Source organism: Argentina silus (genome assembly GCF_951799395.1).
Source record: "Argentina silus genome assembly, chromosome: 7".
Lineage (NCBI taxonomy): Eukaryota > Metazoa > Chordata > Actinopteri > Argentiniformes > Argentinidae > Argentina > Argentina silus.
The window spans coordinates 7673588-7698748 of NC_139661.1; the positions used below are offsets into that span (position 1 = coordinate 7673588).

Sequence of the window (25161 nt, forward strand, 5' to 3'; positions counted from 1 at the left end):
ATTAAAATTCCAATAGTAACATTAGAAAATTCTCATTGAAATAAAACGATTTGAATGTCAATGTAATCTTCCGAATTGGTTAGAATGAAATTGCCCTAAGCAAGCAAACCGGTTTTCCCTCTGGCTCACCCTCCCAAAGGCCAAATATTTCTACAGATAGGCCTATGCCTACTTGTTCAATAGACTTAGATTCAATAGATTTTTTTTATACGAATACAAATATAATATACTAATTATATTTTCTTTGGTAGTCAAAACCTATTTCATGACCACAAGCAGAGGCATATGCTTATTAATTCATTGTATCAATAAAAGAAATCCGAACATGTCAGTCAAATTATTTTCCATGGTGGTACCATAGCGTTGTGTACCAATAACAGTAGGCTACAGTGATACAGACAGTACAGTGATGCATAGTAGCCTCAATGAGCATTCAATGCGCACTGGCCTATGACACGGACTCGGTTACCTCGCGTCACGATTTTACGCATTTGAACCAATCAGATACATTTGCGATTAGTCATGCACCTCCTACCAAATTACCCATTGGATGAATAGCGTGGCAATCAACGGTATTTTAAGGTAGGTTGCACCAAAAGCGAAGGCATCCAGCTGAGAGTAGTTTGGTTCACCATCACTGGGTCAACATTTACGAAAAGCGTACAGCCGCCGAGGACATCAATGGTGGAGTACGTGCGCTGGTCCATTCAGGGAAAGGTCTGAGACAGACCATTATTAGGGCTTTACATGGAGAGCTGAAATTTAATATGAGGTTAACGTCCTTAATAATGTACATATCCCCGGCTTTGTTATTTATTTTGTATGTTGGATTTTCTGAAGCTGCACCTCGCGTCAAACCCTACGATGCGTCGCCTATCTCCAGGAAGCCTCGCTCAGCCTCCGAGACCTTGGAGCCGCTCTACACCGCCATGCCTAATCGCTTACCTGAGGACAGGTTTGTGCTCGGCCCTCTAACTGGGCTCACACCTTCCCCCACCATTGTTTCCCCCGGCGCGTCCAGCAAGACGATACAAGTCTCCACGACCCAAGTCTCGCCAACCGCAACCACCTTTCAGCCACCGACAACGGACACTACAACCCCAAGCATACAAATGATTTCAACCACCAGAGAACAAATAACTGCATTAAGCTCCAGAATGTCCAGTTCAGTCAAAAGATCCACTGACGGGCAAACATCAGTTTTTCCCCCAGAAAAAATGCTGCAGACCATGGTCTCCATGGTTTCCCAGCGCAGGACCAATGATGCATGGTCTGCAGATAGTATTGATACATCGATTACCACCACCGAAATTGGTCAAGGTGAGTATAGCGTTTGGGTGTAACAAGAATAAAAGACAAATTAACCAAGGAGCATAGCCTACAATTGCCATTTTATCTTGTGGTCGTCTTGGCTATCCTCAACCACACCTCCACTATTGAGAGACATTAAAGTCATTATAGGCCGCTGTATGCATGAAATTAAATGTAATTGCATCAGCTCAAATGATTCACTCATGTTGAAAAAAAATTCCCACTTGAACAAATAGACGATTTTGTTATCTAGCCTAAGGCCCTAACCATGCGTAGGCAAAATCATAACATGTCCGCATCGTGTTTTTTGACGCAGAGCATCAGCGGGCGAAGAAACTGACATATTGTAACAATGGATAGACCTCGAATCATGGATGGCATAACCCTGCAAAATGATCTAGCACGACCCATTAAATGGTCCACATCAACATTGCCTCTCCGTTCAACACTTTTTATTTTTTTTATTTTTTTTATAATTGAGCAATATAGCAGCTTATCGACAATTATTTGCGCCCACATCGATATGTGGGTTATTATGTGAAACGCATAAGTGTGTCAGATATTATAGTGATTGGTAGGGAGGGGGAGGGCGTTTATCCTCTTGTTTATTTATACAACCCCAGTCCATCGCCATCTCCGTAAAAACAAACAGTAGATCACAAAGCGAATAAAGATAGTGTCATCCCATTGTGTCTGTACAACATCCTTGCAACAAGGAGGGGGGAAAGGGGAATGTGTAAACCTCATCCAATCAAAGTGACCAGACCTAGACATGAATGAGGCCCATCGGCTTGCCTCTGTTCCCGCTGTTGCATGTGCAATGCATGATGTAGACTACTCTCCGACGGAGCCTCAATAGAAATTAGAATAGAAAACCCTTATTTAGCGCTGTATAAAATTGCCTCCCTGCTGACTATGAGAGCACTGTGAAATTATGCGTTAACACCAGCCAGATTTGCCCTGTCTTCTGTCTGGGATCCCACACCCTAGACTGTATTCTTCTGTAAGATGACAATATCAACAACCTGGCTTAATGCCTAGAGCTTGTGACACATATCTGCCAATGTTGTGTGCCAGTATGTTATGTGTTCACATACAGTTTCTGATTGGATAGTGCAGAAGTAACTGCTGGTTAGGTGAGGTACCTCTTTCCTTCATTGTTTTCATTTAAGCAGCATAAACAATGTCAAGAGGGTGTGTGACTAGTTAGGCTGAGGAGTCATTTTACGCCCAAGTGTTGTCCTGCTGGTGCATACCTGAACTTGCTACTTCCCACACTGACTGAAACGCATGACTGAGGACAAATCCTGTCCTTGGATGTCTCTAAAACAGTGCTTACAAATCCTGTCAAGTTCAAGCCAAACCAGTTGTGTGTGTGTGTGTGTGTGTGTGTGTGTGTGTGTGTGTGTGTGTGTGTGTGTGTGTGTGTGTGTGTGTGTGTGTGTGTGTGTGTGTGTGTGTGTGTGTGTGTGTGTGTGTGTGTGTGTGTGTCAGAGACAGACAGACAGAGATCTGCACTGGACCTCATACAGTCTGGGGGGTGATCTTAGCTGACAGTTCTGCAGTGAACATGGCTTCAGTGAACAAGTGGAAAGCTGTTCACTGTTACGTAAAGCTTCTGGAACAGTGGACAGAGATATAGAAGCCTAATCTTATGAGGACGCAACTGTTACTGAAAATTACATTAAGCCGTATCCGATAGCCAAGCCATTGTTGGAAATGACTGGACAAAACACATTACAGTATTGTGAATGTTTACAAATACTGGTAATACAGGACAACATTTATTATTTTGAGGTCAAAGTCTACCTGCCTCTACAGGAACTTGCCGCTAATCAAACAGAGCATAGTTCCCGTTTAGATCATAGCAGACACCAGACAAACATTTGTACTTCAGACCGTTTGCAACCTATGACATGAACACCCGTTCATTAATACATGCTTGTACTCCAAATAATGACACAAATTCCACTGTTTACAGTTATCCTCTATGTTTAGTTTTTAAAGATTTAGCTTCTACATTTCCATTTACAGAGTTGACACATTGCTACAAATATGTCTTTGCAGCCCTGTTTCAGATCGTTCTTGTGAATTATGCTCTGAGCAACTTGTCTCCTGTAATAACTGCCCATATGTGCTCAACAACACACCAAAGGAAACCTGGTATTTCCCCTACATGTCATGAAGCAGCAATGTAGTAGGAACATCCTACCATGTCACTGTCTCTCACACATACACACACAGTCTGGGGCACAGCAGAGCAGTGGAACACTTAGACTCCCTGCTCAACATACCTGGGCTCAAATGAATTATAGATACCTACTCAGCAGTCCACAGGGTCAACCAGATGTCGTGTGTGTGTGTGTGTGTGTGTGTGTGTGTGTGTGTGTGTGTGTGAGAATTTCCCCCCCTGCAAACCTCTTATTCCCATGCATTGCTCAAAAGCCATGTTTCTCAATCTGTCCCTGCAGAGGTTCTGTGTAACTGCAGCAGTGAGGGGGTTGAGGACCCAGATGACTGTGACCAGGGCACAGGCCAGTGCTCCTGCATGTCGGGGTACACCGGCCTGCAGTGTGAGGAGTGTGAGGATGGACACTTCACCAACGGCACCACAGGCTGCCTTACCTGTGGCTGTGACTCCTTTGGCGCTATCAACAACCTCTGTGACAGGTGAGAGCATCCACTTCCTCTCAAGCACTGTAAACAGTATACAACTTACCGCTACATTGCAATAGAACTGATATTATCAAACAATAAAAAATGTTGCTTCTAGGGGATATGTAGCTTAGCAATCACAGTTTGCTAAATCTGTTTGAATAATTGGTTAGATTGGTCACACCCTATTGTGCATATCTGAGATTTGCATTAAGGATGTTTTGGGGCCAGGCGACTCCAAATACTATATTTTGCCTTTATAAAGGGTTTATAAGTAGTGAATTGACTGTAATATTTATTTATGAATCATAATCAACAGTTACAGCTAATTAGTTAAAAATTATGTGATAGTTGTTTGGTAAATAGTGAGCTCATATGTGGATACACTATTATTGATGTTTAAATTAAAAATGTGTTTTTATGTACATACAAACTTATAAAGTCTTTGTGAAGTTAACCTTAATGTAATGTGTTCCCGTCATAACTGAGTCATCTTGAAGTCATTATCTTCCTTGTCTGGTTCACCAGAACCATCTCCTCCAGCATCCCCCATCATCCCCCTCGCCTCTATGGAGACTGTGGGGTCAAAAGACCTGGGTTGGTTTTTATATCCCCAGCCAAAAACCACACACTGCCCTAGTTCGTCGGAATGAGTGTGACTTGACTTGGAGAGAGTTAGTGTGTGTGTGTGTGTGTGTGTGTGTGTGTGTGTGGGGTTTAGGAACCTGATAAAAATAGCTGTTGTATTTTTGCTTCTAACCGTCGAAAGGAATGTGGCTGGTCAGGAATGTGGCTGGTCAGGAAGCTGAGAGAACGTCCATGATATTGGTTATGTGATGTGTCAGATGTGATAGTGAATCAACTGTCAGAATATACACAAGTTAAATCCCTGTCTGTTTTTGTCCAGAGGTAGTGAAGTATAAACACCTTTTAACATTTAACAGTTATATGTCTTGTCAGGTAATGTAATGATATAAAATTCAACTTCCCGCTAGGAAAGGAAACTCCTCAAAAGGATGTGTAAGCCTTTTGGCCTCCTTCACCACAAAAATGAATCGGAGTAGAGCGAGAAGTGGGTGAAGGGGCAGAGGGGTTATTTTCAGGACAGTGGCCTATGGGGCTAGTAGCCCTCACTCACAGTAAGAATATGATCCTGCTTAGACAGTCTGAGCCTGAACGGTGCTAACCCAGCTAGCGTAGCCTAACCCAGGCCAGCCTAGCTCTCTCACAGTAGGTAATCACTATGATTTACACAGATTAGGCAGCTCTCAGACCCCCTAGTCGTGTGCTTTAGGGGGTGCCTCTCATTAACTGATGGAGCATCCAACCCCCCTACTAGACTTAGTCATGCATCATCTTAACATTTGATATGAATGTGCTATTGCAACTGAAGCAGTAGGTAAGTGTTAGTTTCAATAAAGGTGACACTATTGCAACCCAAGAAACAGAGTGGGCTTGGCTTGAACTAATCGCAAATCACAGCACATGCACTGATCCCAGGCTGGAATTTGTGAGAGAACGATGATGTAGTAATTGGCTTTCAGACGGCTGGATCAGAGTAGGGATTTAAACTTGAACTGCTCTATGCATTTCCTCAAGGACATCTAACCAAGGATCATCATGTTTCAGAACTGTACATCTATATAACTATTGCATCATGTCTCAGTGAACTATCTCTTGAGTAAAAATCCAGACCCAAAAGGGATATATGAACTGTAAATTGATATAAGGAATCCATTGTGGTTGGAACAAAAAGAAGATTGCATTTAAATATATATTTCAACATCTTCTAGGCCACTCTCAACTCAGGATTCGGTTTGATGTATACCAATACCAATGAAATTGGGAATGCTAGCTCCTAGCAGCTACTGTATTGATTGATTTCTGTCATTGATGAGCATTGGCTGGATGGCTGAGCTTGTTGTTACAGTGCTAGCCTACATTGCAGTAAGAATCCAAGTGGCCCACAGCCTGCTTGATCTGTACTGACCCGTACCATGGTAAGGAAGGAAGCTAGCCCATTTTTTTAAATGGCTCATCTGTAAGTAGCTATATGAATCTTACTGCGTCCTGCTGTGCTCTTGACCAAAATAAATCCACAGGGGGACAAAAACAAACAGGAAAACAGAGGGACAGCCGCAGGGTCCTTCAGTCAAAACACGAGCGACGGTGGTTGATGATTAGCTCACAGGCTCGATATTTAATGGTAATGCCCTATTCGATTTGTAGTAAATGACAGTGATGTGTATTACCTTGATGACAAGTATAATGTGCAGACATAAGGAGATTGTAGAATACTTGTGAGTTGTATCTTGTTCTTTTCATTGATCAGGATTTCAGGGAAAGACCTTGATTAACATGTGGGGGGGATTTGAGAACCCTCAGCCTCTCTCTCCTGAATAAGTTTCATTCACTAAGGCTTCACACTGAATGAAAAGGACCACAGATTTGGAACCCAAATCTCTCTGTGGTTTGCTGAGCAGATTCAGAGACAGGAGGATGTCTGATAATGAAAAAAGAAAAGAAAAGAGAGACCAATCACGGGTCTGTTGAAAAGTTAGCTGTTGCTAAGAGACTGTAGCATGGTGCCTCCTATGAGTATCATAGGAGGCTTCATGCTACTGTAGCCTAGCAACATTGTTAACAATTGTACTTTCATATGAAGTTGTACGATTCTGTAATCCTCCTCCATTAGCCCTCAAGTTACATCAATATTTCAGAAAACAATGAACTTCCTTCCGCCCATAAGAGTTATATCAATAGTTTATTTGGGTCAGTCCTTTGGAGCAATGTTTTTTGAGGTTGCACATTTGTGTTTCACCCTACTTTATTGAACGGTACCACGTACTGTATGAAATGACGTATTGATTCTGGGTGCAGATGTTTCCTCCTATTCCCCTAGTCTCACTGTCTCATGTTGTATAATAAACAGATTTGGGTGGCAGTTTGTTTTCCTCATCCTCAACCCTCACCTATAAACAGTCCTGGCCTCATGAAAATATTCCCACAGTTAGTATAAATGTGTTTGAATGTCATTGTTTTGGATTTCAGTTGAAATGGCACTTAACAAGGATTCCAAAGCATCTGTTCCCCATTTTGCCTGTGGGTTTGATTGAATAGGTTAGAATTACTGGGGCAATCAATGGAAACCCAGGGAGCGCACTCTCAACATCCTCCTTTCCCTTTGATGGGGTCATGTCATCATAAACCAGTTTAGCAGCACACCATGGGAGTAGCAGAGGTGGTTGGCACTGCAGCTCAGCCTTGCTTGGTGGCATACTGCCCTGAAACTTGAAGTCAATCTGTAGCTTTTGCAAGGTTGTTGGCTTTGGATTGCAGGGGGCTGGTGAGTTCATGATATATAATCCTGACAGACTTGGCACATCTGTTTGTTCTGAGAGAGAGAGGGAGAGAGAGAATAAATCTGAATCAGGAGTGCTGCGTAACTCTGGCCCAGTGACTCAGGGACACTGCAGGCCACCCCACACTTGCATAAACAGGAGGCTGCGTCCAAGTCTTTTATTTATGGCATGGACCCAGTAGGGGGGCTTTGTTGATCTAATGGCTGAAGTGCAGTCAGCGGCTATGGCTGCCAGCACATTCTGAGTTTCCTTTGAGCTGTGTTACATAACCGTGCCAGTGTGTGATCCCGAGCCAGGGCTGTCTAGAATGGATCTCAACTCTTGGCGGTGGTTGTTGTAAAACATTCTCTCTGAGGGGCTGGCACAAGGAACACCGACACTAAACCTGCTTAGCGTAGAGTGGTGTACATCTTGCCTGATGGTCCCACTCCCCCGTGGTAAATGAGAAGACTTAGTGAGTATTTCTGACTTCTCCGGTTTCCCTGTGGCAAAGTGGATGGCACTGCTGGAGCGCAGATATGTGCTCAGCCTATTTCCTATTGGGGTTCCCCAGGCATGCGCAACGTATGGCTGGCATCACCATGGCAGCAGAGGAACGGGGTTAAGCCTCGTTACCATGTTTTTACTGACCTACTTAATATGCAGCTCTAAGGCTGAGCGGCTGGGCTACCACAGCCGACAGGTCCAGTGAAAACACACCAAAACAATAACAAGCCCCCCCCCCCCCCAGCCACATTACCTCGGTGGCGAAATCTCAGCACAGTCTCATGGGAGCAGGAACAGGAACCTGGGATTAGGTTAGAACAGATGAATGACACGCTAGGTGGGTGCTTATTGTGAGTGAGCGATAATTTTTTCAGCAATATACTGGTCTCAGCCATGCAGCACAGTGTGTGCTCCAGACATCTCTTTAGAGCCCCCCAGCCTACCCCCCCCCCCCCCCCCCCTTTCCAAGCACTTCTCCCATCTGCTCTATGCAGCACTGTGAGTAGCAGTTTGGTTCAATCCACACCCTGTGGGAGTTGTCCCCTCCTGTCATGACTCATGATACCGTAGCTAGTCCCAGAGGAGTAGTCTCTCAGGTACACCCATTTGTCATACTGTATCATGTCCTAACAAAGATTCTACACCCAGCTTCGAGAGTCTGATTTTGGCTTGATAGATATCACAGATGGCAGATTCTCCGGTGTTGTGACAGGTCAGTTCCTGGGCGATACCCGACAGAGGGAGAATTGGGCCACCAATCCGGGGCTCTGACGGATGCTGTCGTATATAACACTTGATGTCCTGTTGAAAAACATATATTTAAACTCTTGAGATTTTCACACCATCTGCTGTCTTTGGCGAGAAAAGAAAAGCCTCTTACATCAGAGAGTCTGAATCACTTAAGTGACGCGTGGAACCTGCCTCCATATTTCCTGCTTGCTTTTTCATAAATAAGAGAGGTGTCAGGAATAGCCGTACTGTAAACGCAGTGCTGTTGGATTACGCAACCCCCTGACAGAAAATAGCTCTCACTTCTCTATGGTATCATATCCCAATGGTTCACTCCTTCTGCTGCTACTGAGGAGCAGTCTCCGCCTCCCGTGCAATGAGGTCATGATGGCGCACGTGTGTGTTTTTGTCTTTGAGTGTGTATTTGGGTATGTGTCTTTGTGTGTCCCCAGAGCGGTTGATCTCGTAACCGTGTCCTTACCAGTACACACCACACCCCACTAAGCATTATCATTTGCATCAAGAGAAGTGTTAACAATGCCTCATTTGAATAGGCCCCTACACACGTGTGCGCTCATGGAAACAGCCCTCAGTCGATCAATGGGCTGGATTGTTTTGGGGTTATTGTGCGCAGATATGTATTCAGAGAATGTCTTTGTCTTGATTTAGTTGTGGTGTGGGTTGATCTGGCATAATTCATTGTTTGCAATTCCCTTGAGAGGGAAAAATATGCAGGATCAGACAGTTTATAGGCTTTAGATGTGCAGACTGTTTTCTCTCTGTAAATAAATAACCCCCTTCCTTGCCACTTAGACTGTGTGTGTAATGTATAATTCAATATCAGCTTGTGTGTTTTGTAGGCTGACCCCTTAAAATGTGCAGGTGAAACACAGGCAGGTGTTGGCATTTGGACAAAACGCATTAGTAAATTAAATAAGTGATGTACCAAACTCTGTAGGGTGCTAAAGAGCTCAAATGTAATTGGATTTAAGGGGGCGAGAGGAAAGACTGGATAATCAAGCAGAAAGCACCCACTACCGGCATGGCTTAGTTACAGCTGTCAGCAATCATACTCAGCTAGGGTAACACATCATTAGCACAAAAACACATTGTTTAGCTTGACTCTGCCTTTGAGTCTGCCATACAGTATGATTAACTCAGTGTGGCGTTAACATAGACATGCTGTGTTAATAGACAGTAGAAGACAGAGAGCCCATCTTTTGATTTCTCTTATCTCCAAAAAGCATTGTAGCCTACTACTGTACCACTGAATAACATGCCTGTTTTGTTATTCCTTGCCCCACCCTACAGTACAGAGCCCCATATACACTCCAGCCGGGGGTCTGTTATAAGATGGATGTCAGTTCACTATGATCATAGGCTTTTCTGTGTGGATGAGTGATTGCTAGAGACAGGTCTTTCATAACCCCCTTCTCTCTCTCATAGCGACTGCTCTTTCTACGCAGCTGGAGATCGGGCTGTGCATGAAGGGGGGGGGGGGTGGTTCCTTTTGTGTCTTGCTGAGAGCACTTGAGAGGGTCCCACAGGTATCCGGACCCATGTAGTCCCATTCAGTCCTCAAGGTCACTGTCTAATGATGAGAGAACCTGGCTGAAAGAGGCCCTGCTAGGCAGAGTATTATCATAAGCCTGGCCTGTACGCTCTGTGATCTAGGCCTCTCCATCCCCTAGACCAGATGTTCTTAGAGAGCACTTCACTCTGTGGCCCAGACCTACCGTGCTACCCTGCCCCCCCCCAAAAACATGCCAAACATGTTAGTGGAATTAAATATGAAAGGTCTAGACTGCTTTGAACTGCAGAGGATGGAGCTTAAATGCCCATAGCATTTAACCCTTCTGGTGTATGCTCTGTTCACCACAAAGAGAAGGGATCTGGTTAACGAGGGCAGTGAGTGTGAGTTATGGGTAGCAGATGGATTGATGGGTGGTGAACTCACTCAGGGGGAAAACCTGCAGGAACTCATGCATAGAACCATTCGGCTGGAGTCATCTGCACATAGAATGTTGTAGCTAATCCAATCCTCCTCAGAGGCTCTCCAACCTAATAGAACTCGTTGTACAGATTAGGTAGAGCATTAAGGTTATTCTTTTCCGAGCCTAAAAGGAAGTCTCCAGTATTTTGACCCTGTGCTGCCCTGTCCTTTCAGCTCGGGGATGTGTGTGTGCAAGACTGGAGTCTATGGCCCCAAGTGTGACGAATGCCACCCAGGGTTCTTCCGCTTTAGCGCCACGGGGTGCCAGCCCTGCCAGTGCAACAACTACACCAGTTACTGCCACCCTCAGTCTGGTAAGTACCCACTGAACATCTCCTGCATCCTGCACCACTCTACCCAACAAACCCTGTGCAATTTCCACTTTCTTCTGACTGTTGCACATCAGTGCTGTCTGTGGTGCGTGTGAGCGAGCAGCTTACCTCCCCTGAGGGTCGTTTGGGGAGCGAAACACTCAAAGGTATTGAGAGGCTTGGGTAGGGGTAAAGGTGGAGGAGGATTGCACAGGACCCATCTGTCTGCCATTGTGAAGCACAGCCAGATGGCAAACTACAGTAGCCTTTTCAAGGGTCAGTGGAAGAATGCAGTGGATAACACTTAGCCCAGGTTTGACCTCAACCCACTATGACCCTCTCATATCAGAGGACTGTTACATAAGGAACACTGTGGTGTACAAAAACAGCAGCAGCCAGACAGGCAGACCTGTCACTCCTCCAGATTAGCATGACAGTAACATCTCCAACCGAACACAAGCAGATTGTCCTCCCATGGAGTCTTTGTATTTGATGAGAGAGCCTGTGGTGTCCTCTGCAGAGAGGAAGGGCAGAGATAAACAATGGCTGCCCAGATCAGGTATCGGGCTCTAATTCATGGGGGTGGACTTCTCTGTTTTCTCAATTAGAGGAATTCAGTCAACACATTGGGGCGGTTGCCCAGATACAGATAAAGCCTAGTCCTCCGACTAGTTAGCATCTTCAAAGCTTGATGTAGCCCAGGACCCAGCCCTGTGTCTGGGTAACTGTCCCATAGTGTTTTAGAGTAAAGCAGAGAAGTCTCCTTTAAACGTCTCCATCATCATCTAGTCTATTCAAATACCCAAGAACAGGAAACACAACAACCTGGGGCTCTAAAGAATACAGGCAGGATTGTGGTATTTACTTAACTAACATCAAACATCCCCAGTTCCTGGTCTTGAACCAAAACTGCTTCAGGGTTAAGGTGTGGTCAGCACAGCCTGTTGACACTCCCCGCAGGTGACAAACAGACCGGAAATTGCTGTAACCAAGAATTGTCGTCATCACATTATTCCTCCATTTTCTTTCAGGCATCTGTCTGAACTGCCAGGCCAACACTCAAGGTCCCAACTGTGAGGAATGCAAGCCAAAGTTCTACCGTAGCTCTGGTGCTGCCTCAACAGACGCCTGCGTCGCCTGCCCCTGCGCCAACAACACCTCCACTGGCAGCTGTCACACTGGTGAGTAGGCAGCGCCTCCGTAGTGTCCTTATCGGTGCCTTCATTAGAACCTTCTCCTGTCTAGTCACCAGTGTCCTCTCTTAAGAGCTGGTGTACCTTGTCATGGTGTATCTGTCTCCACTGCCAGGGACTAAGAAATGCTGCGACAGCACAAAGGAATGGGCTGTTCTGAAGATTTTGCAACTGTGTGTAACACAGGCTAAGGGGTGTAGAGCTCTTTTTTGCTTTGAGCCAAACAGCCAAAAATTATTACGAACCCTTTCACATGAAAGCCACTCAGTTGAAGAGGACGTATCTCAATAGTCTGGTTGGTCTGACTCTGTCAGGTTGCTTGTCAGGGGTCGGGTCTGCTGACATCATATGCAGGTAATAATGTGCAGGTAATATGTGCAGGTAACAGGCGTGCATGCATTCAGATACATAGGTATATAAGGTTGTTTTTAACAAGCTAGCCAGCATTTGTTTGTGCCCGGCTGCCACTGAACCAACACCTCTGCAGCTTCGGCCTGAGCCCTCAAGCTTCAGACATACTTAGAGTGCCTGCCACTTTCTCTCACCTCTCCCTCCCTCTAACATGACCAATCAGCAGCAGCCATGGGACTTCTGATGGCCCCCCATTGGTTGTCAGCAGCCTGGCAACAGCCATGTGGAGTGGGTTTGAGGCTGTCAGGTTGTGTTTGGGGGGGGGGTGAGCTGAGCTGAACAGTGTCAGTGTGCGTATGAGGCAATGGGAGGGGAAGGGACACACCAGGCTGACTGAACATGGAGCATATAGTACATAGACACAGCTGGGGCACTTCACAGTAAGTCAGGCAGCAACACAGGGGGTGGGGGGGATGGGCACCACGAATCCTTGATATCAGTGGCCAACGGCATAGGATGTTGTGGTGTGTTCGGAATCAACAGAGATATTCTCTGAAACCCCATAAAATGCATGGGCTGCTCTTAGATAGGAGTGGTTAGGGAGGATGTTGATGGAAGTAATGGAATACTGTTGAGGGAAACAGAGAGAGAGGAGCCTCAGGCAGAGGTTGCCCTGGCAACAGTGACAAATGAGAATAATGCCACAATGCAGTATCATGTTGAGCACACGGGAGACGCCTTGTAAATATGCTGATTAGGCAAAGGGTGTTAGAAGACAAACACCCTCCCATACTGAAAAGGGGTCTGAGATGGGGAGACAGTATCGCTTTAGTATGTAGCAGAATGTGGGTCATACATATTAAATGATCCATTCAGAGCTTCTCTTTTCTCAATGGTACAGAATGGGTAGGCTCATTCATCCTTAGGCTAATGAAACATTGACGTGTGGGTGTGTGTGTACACACACACAAACACAGAGAGAGAGACAGAGAGTTACAGTAGTAGGGGAGGATGGGTAAATAACCAGGTCATGTTGTATGTAGAGGTCCTTGTGCCCCTGTGCTGACTGGGTCATGTTCCCTCTTGGTGATATAACACATCATCTGCTAGGTTTCAACTCCCCATTAGGGTTAAACCCAGCCAATCAGAGCTGCCTATGGTGAGAGAGAGGTGTTCTATAGTAGGCATTGGTTTTAGCTATCGTCAAGGACATTGATGGCTCCAATTGTAACACGATCACAAAAGTTGGTCTCATAAGTCAGCCTTCAATATGATTCAGAGCTAATGAGCTTGTGAGGACTGAATCATGTGAATGTAGGGTATCACTTGAGTGAATGTAGGGTTATTTTTACTCCATTACATTTACACTCTGTCATCAACACCTATGCTACAAACGTGGAGGCAGAGTACTCATTGTTCTTGATCATCACCTTCATGACCCGTACAGAATGTGCCTTCAGCAAGACAAAGATGTTGTGAGGCGTGAAGGACGTGCTGTAGTGGCATCATGTTACTGCAGACCCTGTAGGGGAGAGCTGACCCTAGAGAAGACAGACATCATGATTATAATGAGGGGTAATGATGCTCTCTGATAAGGGGTTAGTTAGAAGCTGCTCAAGTCAAGTCTGATTCCAAAGCTGTCGAGATGATGTGTGTTTGTGGAACCATATTTCCACACATTCGTCACCAGTAAGAGAAGGGTCTCTCATTCCTCTACGGACATCTAGTCTGAGTATAGCAGTGCCCTATCTCAGAATGTTAAGGGCAAACTTTGTCTCTAAACCCCTCAACTGAATCAGTCATCTTATTAGCAAGTCCACACAGCCACAGAGGTGTCTTTTAATTGTAGCCCCTTGTCCGCAACACTGGTAACGTTACTATGAATAAAGTCATTGGCATGATATATTCAGTTTCCACAACTCATTATATACTGTTGACACAAACTATACTGCTTTGTAGAATCCTGTACATGAACTTGTCATATGATACCAGGCTCACCATATGAATGTTTAGTCAACAAACGCGTGCTGTTCTGGTGCCATCTGGTGGTGCTGCATCAGTAAGTCACATTTTTATGAACGTGTGTGTGTGTGCGCGCACGCGTTTTGTCTCCATAGAATCTGATGGGTCCCCAGTGTGTGACAAGTGCCTTCCTGAGTATGGCGGTCCTGCGTGTGACAGATGCGTCGCTGGGTTCTACCGTGCTGGTAGGGTGTGTGTACCCTGTGACTGCAGTGGCAATTCAGACCCTGTGGGCCCAGCTCACCTCTGCCACCCTGACACCGGGCACTGCCTGAGCTGCACCAACAACACGAAGGGGCCTCACTGCCAGCTCTGTGCTCCCGGCTTTACCGGAGACGCCCGTGCCCACAACTGCACCCGCCCAGGTAAGGGTTATCCCACACATGGTACACAGTCAAGATCTGAATAGATCATTTTGTAGAGCACTTTTTAAATACCTTTTGTATGTGTTTTAGCTGCACGGATGATTCCTACTTCAGAGACCACAACAGAAGCCCCCAAAACCACGACATCCACCACTACCCCATCCTCCACTAGCAAAAGCATGACATCTACCATGTCCACCACTGCTCCACCCTCTACCACCACCACAAACTCCACCACCTTGCTTAGCGCAGCCACTACCCAGACCCTGCTGACCAGCCTGGGCAGCCCCACAGACAACACCACAGCGGCGCTCACCGAGGTCTCTTGGACTCAGTTCAACATCATCATCCTAGCAGTCATCATCCTGGTGGTGCTGCTGCTCCTGGGCTTCGTGGGAGGGGTGTACACCTACCGCGAATATCAGAACCGGAAGCTCAATGCTCCTTTCTGGACCATTGAGCTGAAAGAGGACAACATCAGTTTCAGCAGTTACCATGACAGCATTCCCAACGCAGATGTGTCAGGCCTGCTGGAGGACGAGACTAACGAGGTGGCGCCCAACGGCCAGCTGGCTCTCACCACCCAGGGCAACTGCTACAAGGCTTAGCACACAAGCTAGCACCTCTCTGCGTGCTGGCTGCCTCATGCTAAACACACACGAGATGGATAAAGACTTTCAAAGCTCCTGGACACACCAAACCCAAAGCTCCATGTGTAACTATTCACTCTTCCCAGCTCCTTTGTGGCACGTCAGGAGATTCTGCATAAGGACAGTGGGACCAACAGACAGATTGGAGCGAAGTATGAAGGGGTGGAACGTCTACGTTAGTTCTGTCCTAACGAGGCTAGCAAGTGTATGTTTGTGCTCCACTTCAGATTTAAATAATTCACATGAAAGAGAAAATCAACGAAAAGGTTCCAAAGAGGAGTAGACTGTTTTCCCTCAGTTTTGCCTAAAGAGGGCACTGTTGCCGATTTGGAAGGTTATGGCCATGTGGCATAATGTAGATGCAAGCAAGAGTGAAAAGCCCTGTTGGCCAGCACACTTTTCCTTATGCAGCGCAATGGACTCGAAGACTCACCAGGAGATCTAGCATTTCAAACCATTTTAAAACAGACAAACAGTTTTAACTTGAACAGAGATCTGGTAGAGACAATGATTGTTATTTAATTAATTTGTATTAATTTCTTATTTATTGTTTCAAGTTTTGTTCTTGGGAGAAATATTGCACATGTAAGATGTGTTTTTCATGGTGTTTTATCTTGTGTGCTATATTGAATGGTAATTGAAATGGGCGATGTGTGTTCATTTCCATGTCTTTTTTGTGAGTTATAGGGAAAAGTGAAGGCTGCTGGCTAATGTAAAAACATGAATGACCTTGTCTTTTGTTTATTTGTTTTTTCAGGTTTTTTCCTAATGACAAGTTGCCAGGTCCTTACCTTGAGTATTAAAGAGGAGTGTATAGATAATGAAACAAACATGACTTGCACCCTGCCTCTACTCAGCACAACTGCAGGGCAGTACTGTAGCTCCCATTCTCGTTTTGGATCACCACTTTTACTTTTTTACCAATGGTGTGCTAATCCGCTGGTTTGAGAAATGCCTACCTCAACGGAAGTTGTTGAACAAATTGTTGCTCTAAAAGTAGTCAATTTAAGCTGGTGTCATTCAGCAATCCATTTACTGTCATACGACACAGTGATGCCACATTCAATTTGTTATGTAGTCTTTTCAGTACAACAGAAAGAGATGGTGATTGGTGATGCTGGCAGCATTCCTCTTAATCCTCATCACTTATTGAGTGTTTTCTGTATTTTATTTATTTTTGACCACAATTGATAAGCTGGATTTTTTTTTTGCCATAATGAATGGGTAAAGCTAGTAAAGGAAAACCACTCCTCAGGTACTGCCTCTTTCCCCAGTGTGATCACTGTAAATATGTAATAGGAGTCAGGACATTGTACAGATGAATGTGAATATGATCATTAATATTGTACAGGTAGAAAGCAGCCTATGCTCAGAAAAGTCATTACCCTGACACTGAAGGGTCCACTGTGGGCACAGTCCACATCAATTGAACTATCAATAGACCTTCCATAATTTATTCTGCTGTAGGAAACATGTTTTCATCCTCAACTGCTATTTTCAAGTGAATGATATGGTGTAAATACTACAAACTGAGATTTCAGACTACAAAATAAAGTTGGTTTATTGGTTAGTCCAATATTTGTATTTTGTATGTTTCTCTTTGCTCCCATCGTCACACATGTGTTTTCATCCGTCATTTACATTTTGTTTAATGTAGCAAAGCATTTAAAAAGTCAACATTTGTATATTACTGTTGATTTATATTTATATTTCAATTAGATATACCATTGGAATATACACTCACCGGCTACTTTATTAGGTACACCTGTTCAACTGCTCTCTAACGCATTTAATCAGCCGATCACATGATGATTCACTTTCATATGTATATTCTTCAAACAGTTCTATCAATGTGTTTTCCATAACACCAGGTTGCTAGGCACTTTTACCAGACTGTCTAAATTCCATATACAGCGGGTGAAATAAGTATTGAACACGTCACCATGTTTCTCAGTAACTATATTTCCAAAGGTACTATTGACATGACATTTTCACCAGATGTTGGTAACAACCCAAGTAATCCATACATACAAAGAAACCAAAAGAAATACGTTCAGAAATTAAGTTGTGTAATAATGTGAAATGACACAGGGAAAAAGTATTGAACACATGAAGAAAGGGAGGTGCAAAAAGGCATGGAAAGCCAAGACAACAATTGAAATCTATCAGTAATTAAAAAGCAATTGTCAGTGCAAATTAATATCAGCTGGTTCAGTCCCAACTGATGGCCTACAAAAAGGTGTCATTGCCAAGGTGTCACACAAGACACATCTCATGATGGGTAAAAGTAAAGAGCTGTCTCAAGACCTTCGCAACCTAATTGTTGCAAGACATAACGATGGCATTGGTTACAGGCGCATTTCTAAGCTTCTGAATGTTCCAGTGAGCACTGTTGGGGCCATAATACGGAAGTGGAAAGACAATCATTTCACCATAAATTTGCCTCGATCAGGTGCTCCTCGCAAGATTTCTGACAGAGGAGTGAAAAGAATAATCAGAAGAGTTGTCCAAGACCCAAGGACCACTTGTGGAGAGCTTCAAAAAGACCTGGAATTAGCAGGTACTGTTGTCTCAAAGAAAACAGTATGTAATGCACTCCACTGCCATGGCCTGTATGCACGCTCACCACGCAAGACTCCATTGCTGAAAAAAAAGCATGTTGAAGCTCGTTTAAAGTTTGCTGCACAACATTTGGAAAAGCCAGTGAAATACTGGGAGAATATAGTGTGGTCAGATGAGAGCAAAACTGTTTGGATGCCATAATACACACCATGTTTGGAGGAAAAATGGCACTGCACATCACCCTAAAAACACCATACCAACAGTGAAGTTTGGAGGTGGGAACATCATGGTGTGGGGCTGCTTTTCAGCAAATGGTACTGGCAAACTTCACATAATTGAAGGAAGGATGAATGGGCAAATTTACCGAGACATTCTTGACCAAAATCTGCTGCCATCTACCAGGATGATGAAGATGAAACGAGGGTGGACATTTCAGCAAGACAATGATCCCAAACACACAGCCAAGGAAACTCTCAATTGGTTTCAAAGAAAGAAAATAAAGCTGCTAGAATGGCCCAGCCAATCACCTGACTTAAATCCCATTGAAAATCTATGGAAAGAACTGAAGATCAAGATTCATAGAAGAGCCCCACGGAACCTTCAAGATTTGAAGACTGTTTGTGTGGAAGAATGGGCCAAAATCACACCAGAGCAATGCATGCGACTAGTTTCTCCGTACAGGAGGCGTCTTGAAGCTGTCATTACCAACAAAGGCTTTTGTACAAAGTATTAAATAAATATCAGTAAGCGTGTTCAATACCTTTTCCCTGTGTCATTTCACATTATTACACACAACTTAATTTCTGAACTTATTTGTTTTGGTTTCTTTGTATGTATGGATTACTTGGGTTGTTACCAACATCTGGTGAAAATGTCATGTCAATAGTACCTTTGGAAATATATTTACTGAGAAAAATGGTGACGTGTTCAATACTTATTTCACCCGCTGTATGATCATGTCTCCCCATTATATACATAAACGGGTGAACAATATCCACCCTTTGACCCAAAGGGTCAAACAGAAATTGGATCAGGACATTATAATTTCGACAGCCTTGTAATTTTGGCAAAAACATAATAGTTGCAACATCATAACTTGTTTTTCTTACTCCTGTATCAATAACAACATCTGAATCCTATTAACCATTATGTCATAAACGATTTCTAACAAAAAGCTATCACTGAACTTTCTGTCACCTCATTCTGGGATTTTCTACCACATGTCTCACACGGAATGTTTACAACTGATTGAGTTTACTATTTCCTGGTTTCTCAAGTTCTTACATGACTGCAGAAACAAAACTATTCGAGACAACACCTTTGTGTAGGTGGGAACGTGGGCGACCAAGTAAATAAATGTTGCCTTGCAAAGACAAAATCCATTACTTCCGACAATGGAAATCATTCGCTTGGAAGAAGGTTGTGACGCCGTCCGGTGTGGTGAGGAGTGTGATCCGTGCAGAGGCAGCTTGGTACTTCACCGGGTGAGCCGCACGGAGATACGGCAGCTATTATGCCTGACTCGACTAATAGCCAGCGTGTTGATGATGTTTCTGCTGTCAGCTGCACTGATCATGGTGTACCTACATCAAGGGAAAGCATTGGACTGCCAGGTAAGCCTCCCATAGAAAGCGAATGTCTTTCGAGTAAAATCGCAATACAGTTTCGGTTTGTTGTGTGTTGTCCTTAGTATCTATTACCGATTGATCTGAGGCAGCTCCAAAGATGCACGTTGTATTTAGGATGTGACAGAATTGTAAAGGTCTTCTGAGCTTACAATTGCTTGTGTTTTGTTTTGTAGCACAAAGGCGATGAAGGCGATGATATTGGTAAATATGATTATTTAACTGTCACTTTTATTTCCCCTTTTTACTGCACCTGTGTAATAACTCAATAACAGTATTGCGCAGTTACATGGTAGCGTACATTGGTAATTGCTTTTGAACGCCATGATTTTTCAATTAATGGCTCTGAACGCCGGCTACATAAGAACATGGTGTTATTGAAGCGTTACTGCACAGGTGTAGGGGCAGGTGCGTACCCAGGTGTAGGTGTAACTTTATTATAAATGATTATCCATAAGGTATTTTATTATTATTACTATTATTGTCATTGTTATTATTATTCTGATTATTATTATTATTTATTTTGTATTTGGTCTGTCTCATCCCTCTGTAGGCTCTGTTCACCACTACCAGCAGCAAGTTGGATCTCCTATAAGTGTCCATCTTAAAGGTAGATTCATATAATGCTAGTAGGTTCAGTATCTATGATGATGTTGCTTGACATCAGCTATAATATCATACTTTTGTCTCCCTCTCTCGCTCTCTCTCTGACAGCTGCTGCATTAAATAATTCAACTGGGTACCTTGAATGGGGGACAGAAGATATTGGAAATAACCACATCCATGGTTTTCAGTATGACAAGGGGGACCTTGTTGTGCCAAAAGATGGTTACTACATGGTTTACCTGCAGATCACCTTCCGAACACTTCCTGACTACTCATGCATCAAACCAGGGGTCCGACTCTCCTATGAGTTGATCCTGTTTGCAATGAACTACAAGGATGATGTAACCCTGCTAACATCACATGACTTAATGGACTGTAAAATGGGCAACCAGCCCAAATCCAAGGCCATTAATGGAGTGTTTAATCTGAACACCGGGGACAGGCTTAAAGTATGGGTTGTGGACCCAACACTGATAATAACATTGGTCGAGAGCGAAGTGTTTTTTGGGGCATATCTGATTTAATATTGGTCTCTCACAAACTGCAGGTGGTGAGATAATGAGTGTCAATCAGTATCTCAATGATGCAACTGTCCTTACTGATGTTGCTATGTCATTGTTTTTTTACTACCACGAGAATCAATTACGATAGGAGAACTTCCTTCACAGTTGAAGTGTGTGAACACCAACCACACATACCTTTGGATACTTGAAGGGAGTGCTGATAAGATCATTAGATAATATAAGGTCATCAGATAATTTAAAAGTGGAAGAAAGCTGCATAGTTATTAAGTGTGGCCATGAATATCTTGTCAGTCAGTTGGTTGCGCCCTTAAGCAAGGCACTTAACCCCCCCTACCCATCACTCCAGGGGTGTTGCACTTTGGCTGGCAAGGTGCTGCTCCCAAGCTGCCATGACGTACACGTGTGTATGTATGCAGTATGTGTCTCAGGTTGGATACTGTAACAGCAAAAAAAAAAAAGTTATTTCTGTTAAGGGATGGACCAATAACAATTGAAATTGTGCTGTATATTTGTTTGTGATATGTGATGTTTTGTGTGAACCCTAGAGTAGTTGGATGTGGATGTGGATCTGAATAAATGTAATGATAATGTGTACTTCAAACAGTAACAGTTTCCTTTTGTCTCTGTCTATTTATCATATCCTGTTAGAAATTATTTTTATGAAAACTGTTGCATCATAATGCTCAATAGCAGACAAATAAATAAAGCTTTTCAGTTTTACCACTCTTCGGAGGTAAGAATCAAGAAACAAGTCCTGAGTAGCCACAATATATGAGTCCGGTATTTATTGCTTGCAAACAAGAGACAAGAGCGTAACAGCAGCCCAGCGTAGAACCGGCTTTCCTACTGATGAATCGCCGTTCAACATTTCACACCTATCGGCAGGATGCGCCTGTCCCCCCATTATTGCTCTCTCCCACCACTCCCTCAGAGATCACCGCTGTTCATATGGTAAATCATGCAGTGCTTCTCAGAACAATGGCTATAGAACTTTAGAGGTGTGGCAAGAGAAAATATCAACACAGTAGTTAGTCACACACAAGTTGTATCAGTCATATGAAAGTGTATAACTTGAAAATAGTTCTATGAATGTATTTCCCATAACACATGTGTAACCCTGTGTGTGGGTTAGGTATTTAAGTGGGTGTTAAGTGGGCTGATAATTTGTGTCACAACAACAAAAGGAAAGTGCAATGTACGCCACCACATCCAGTTTTTTTGTCTAAACTAAACTTTTTTTTTGTGATCATTGTGTATGTGTCTCGTTATCTCTGTCCTCAGTTTATTGTTAATGAGAACTACGATAATATGTCAGAAGGGTTGTAAAGTTTAAAACAAAGAAGTCATGATTTTAATAGAATGATGTTTCAGTTCAGATCTCTGAATACACTTTTCAACCTTAAGTTTAGTTTAGCATGGAATCCTCTGCATGGAACCCATGCTCCCCATTATTTAATAATGACAGACTGTTGATCGGTGGTCATCCTATTCAGTTCCTATCCAGATCCCGAGACACACACACACACACACACTCACTCACTAACTCACTCACTCACTCACTCACTCATTCACTCACTCACATATGTACACACAAGCCTGTCAATTATTAAACAAACATGATACTCTTTCTACCCAGTGGAGAGGAGGCACAGGTGCCGTGGCCATTTCAGGGAGGCCTTGGGATCCCTGCACTAAACTATCCCATGTTCAGCCTCAGTTGTCTGGACCAGGCATTTTCTGCAAATGACTAGTCACATGAACCCTCTCTCACATTCTTCGACTGGGCACAGTGCAGTGTACTGCCTGCCAAAATGGACATAGGTAAGTGGACCTTTAGTACTCATTGAGTACTGTAAATTGTGGACTTTAGTATGACTGGAAATTTATGATGAATGTTTAGAAATACCGAGCTGCATTTTGGTGACCACTGCCTGATGATGGTTTTAATGAAGAAAAGATTGGATTGTATCCAGATTGTGGTAGAGTGGTATCAGAGTGGTATATTAGATAGATAGAAAGATGATAGATAGAAGATAGAGTGGTGCCAATGAGCTTCAAATAGTTCCATATAGCTTCTTGGTTAATCCTCCAGATTGACCCAATATTGATTTTTTTTATTGGACTAACAACCAGTTGCCTGGCAACATGCTCCTTTGGTATAATGTAAAATACTATTAGGCTTTGACCAATATAAAATTAACCCCTTCTCTGGTGTACTCTGGTACACCCCAAGTTCAGCATGGGTAACTTCATACTGAAGAGAATTCAGACTTCTACATATTGTAGTTATGCTGCAGCATTCATTGCTGGGCTGTGCATTGTCAATACACATTATATATTTTGCCTGCCTACCCACATAGAATCAGTTCTCACATCAGTTTCATTTCAGGCAGATCTCCTTTCTCCCAAACATGCAATACTAGAGCAGACTGGCTGCCTGGGATACCGCCCTGTTGTGTGTGTCTCAGTCAGCACGCTCCACCCCCTCAAGAGCAGAAACTCAATGAGCCTTGACACCACACAGTCTGCTGGAGAGTGACACTGAATAACTATGCCCATTTGGGCTGCGCCTTTAAATTAATCAGATACACTGTTTTCCACTGTAGAAAACTAAAGTGGGTCAGTCCTGTGTTCATATAGACTGAGGGAGGGCTACTGTCAGGGTACGTTTATACAGATCTCCTGCAGGAGAAGTCATTCATGAATAGAGTTGGTCATGGACTGTTCTCCACATCCATTGCCTCAGAGATAAGGTTTTAGTTACCTAAATTATAGACTTGAGTCTTTTTGATTGTCACTGTGTCGTTCTCTCTCTCTCTCTCTCTCTCTCTCTCTCTGTCTCTATCTCTCTCTCTCTCTCTCTCTCTCTCTCTCTCTCTCTCTCTCTCTCTTACTCTCTCTCTTTCTCTTAATCTACACACCATAAAGACTCAGGTATTCAACCATCCAGCCAGGACCAATCCACAGGGGCGACAGTATTGCTGGAGGGAAACCCAAGAACACAAGACCTTGTTGGACATAAAGGCTCAACTGTCCAAGCCCTCCATCTATCGTCCAACAGTGATAGCGTCCACATTCCCTGTCCAGCACATCCCAATCACAATAACGAGACTATCACTCCAACTCGTGGAGAAGGCCACAGCCACACTGCCTGTCCTGCTCTGTCCAGTGCTGACAGTGATGGAAGGTTAACCAGAGAGGACCTGCCAGAGCAGACTGACCAGGCAGGAGGGATGTCCTCCACCGTGTGTCAACCACAAATCTCCTCTGTCCAACCAGACATGGGTATGCCCACCCCATCAGAGGAGCCCCCACCCTACAGCCCACCAGATCCCAAAATGGCTTACCTGATCTACCCTCCCCAACCACCTCACTACCCTGGCCCACCTGTCATAGCCTGCCAGCCAGGACCCAACCAATCAGCGTTCTACCAGGCCCAGTTCATGCCCTCACCCAGCTACCCTCCCTACACCATAGTAAGACGCAACATCTCCCTCCATGGAACAAAATCAGGAGTGTTCAAGTTTGTTTGTCTCAATCTCGTTTCACAATCTTAGTGTCCACTCTGTCTATGGGGTATTTCATAGTTTGTGTCTGTGCTTCTGTTGTGTTTCAGTACATGAATGGCCCTCCCCTGGGGGAGGAGCAGGCTCCCGTGCCCAAGGACTACATGGTGGAGTCCCTGCTGGTGACCATATTCTGCTGCCTCATGAGTGGACTTATCGCTCTCATGTACTCATATGAGGTAAGAAGAGGTCAAAACAAATACAAGCAAAAATGACTGACAGGGAAGGCTGAGTTTCAGTGTAGGTGTGAATACTATATCTTCCAGAAGAGTTTCAGTGTAGGTGTATTAGAATCTCAGGAATGGAGTTATGCAGTTGAAGCCTGAAATGGCATTACGGGAAGAGTTGTGGTGTGTACTGTATCCTGTAGGTGTGTACAGGTAGTTGATAAGGCCTTGACTGACATTGTTGTGTTCTCCCTCTAGACCCGTGCAGCGCTGGCCAGAGGGGACATGAGGGAGGCAGAGAGGGCATCGCAGAAGGCTCGTCTGCTGGTTCTGTTCAGCGTGATGTTTGGGGTTTTCGTTTGTGTCGGCTGGGTCATATATGTCGTGATAGCTGTCTGTGCATAATGAATCTGGGGATGCTCTTTGCTCACTGCCCTTTTTCACCTCACAGTTACATCATAACATGTAAAAGCTGGCATGGTAGGTCATGGACATGGTTGTACAATGTTGTTTGTGTAACTAATCTTCTTATGTGAAATGCACCTTCTAGTATATGCAATGACTATTAGTTTATTAAATGAACACAACTGTGATGAGTTTCAGTTCAGCCCTTAAGCACTTATTTGAAATGCCTTTTTGAGCTATTTTTGTTGAATTGTTTATTTTAATTGAAATAATGACAT

General features: G+C 44.0%; 3 protein-coding genes across 3 annotated transcripts; all 3 read left to right on the forward strand.

The window, feature by feature from the left end:
* Nucleotides 1-653: 653 nt before the first annotated feature.
* Nucleotides 654-16998, forward strand: LOC310807648 (multiple epidermal growth factor-like domains protein 9). The gene is made up of 6 exons (XM_083674203.1): nt 654-1320; nt 3783-3981; nt 10711-10850; nt 11879-12028; nt 14509-14778; nt 14869-16998. The coding sequence occupies exons 1-6, from the start codon at nt 768-770 to the stop codon at nt 15384-15386; spliced, it is 1830 nt and encodes a 609-aa protein (XP_083530329.1). The 5' UTR covers nt 654-767; the 3' UTR covers nt 15387-16998.
* Nucleotides 16999-19384: 2386 nt separating this feature from the next.
* LOC310806996 (tumor necrosis factor ligand superfamily member 15) lies at nt 19385-21400 on the forward strand (the record flags this gene model as incomplete). Its single annotated transcript, XM_083673275.1, has 4 exons — nt 19385-19603; nt 19792-19819; nt 20169-20225; nt 20330-21400. The coding sequence occupies 4 exons, from the start codon at nt 19385-19387 to the stop codon at nt 20743-20745; spliced, it is 720 nt and encodes a 239-aa protein (XP_083529401.1). The 3' UTR covers nt 20746-21400.
* Nucleotides 21401-24026: 2626 nt separating this feature from the next.
* Nucleotides 24027-24883, forward strand: prrt1b (proline rich transmembrane protein 1B; the record flags this gene model as incomplete). Its single annotated transcript, XM_083673277.1, has 3 exons — nt 24027-24221; nt 24362-24490; nt 24737-24883. 3 exons carry the CDS (start codon nt 24027-24029, stop codon nt 24881-24883), a joined length of 471 nt encoding a protein of 156 aa, XP_083529403.1.
* Nucleotides 24884-25161: the final 278 nt, after the last annotated feature.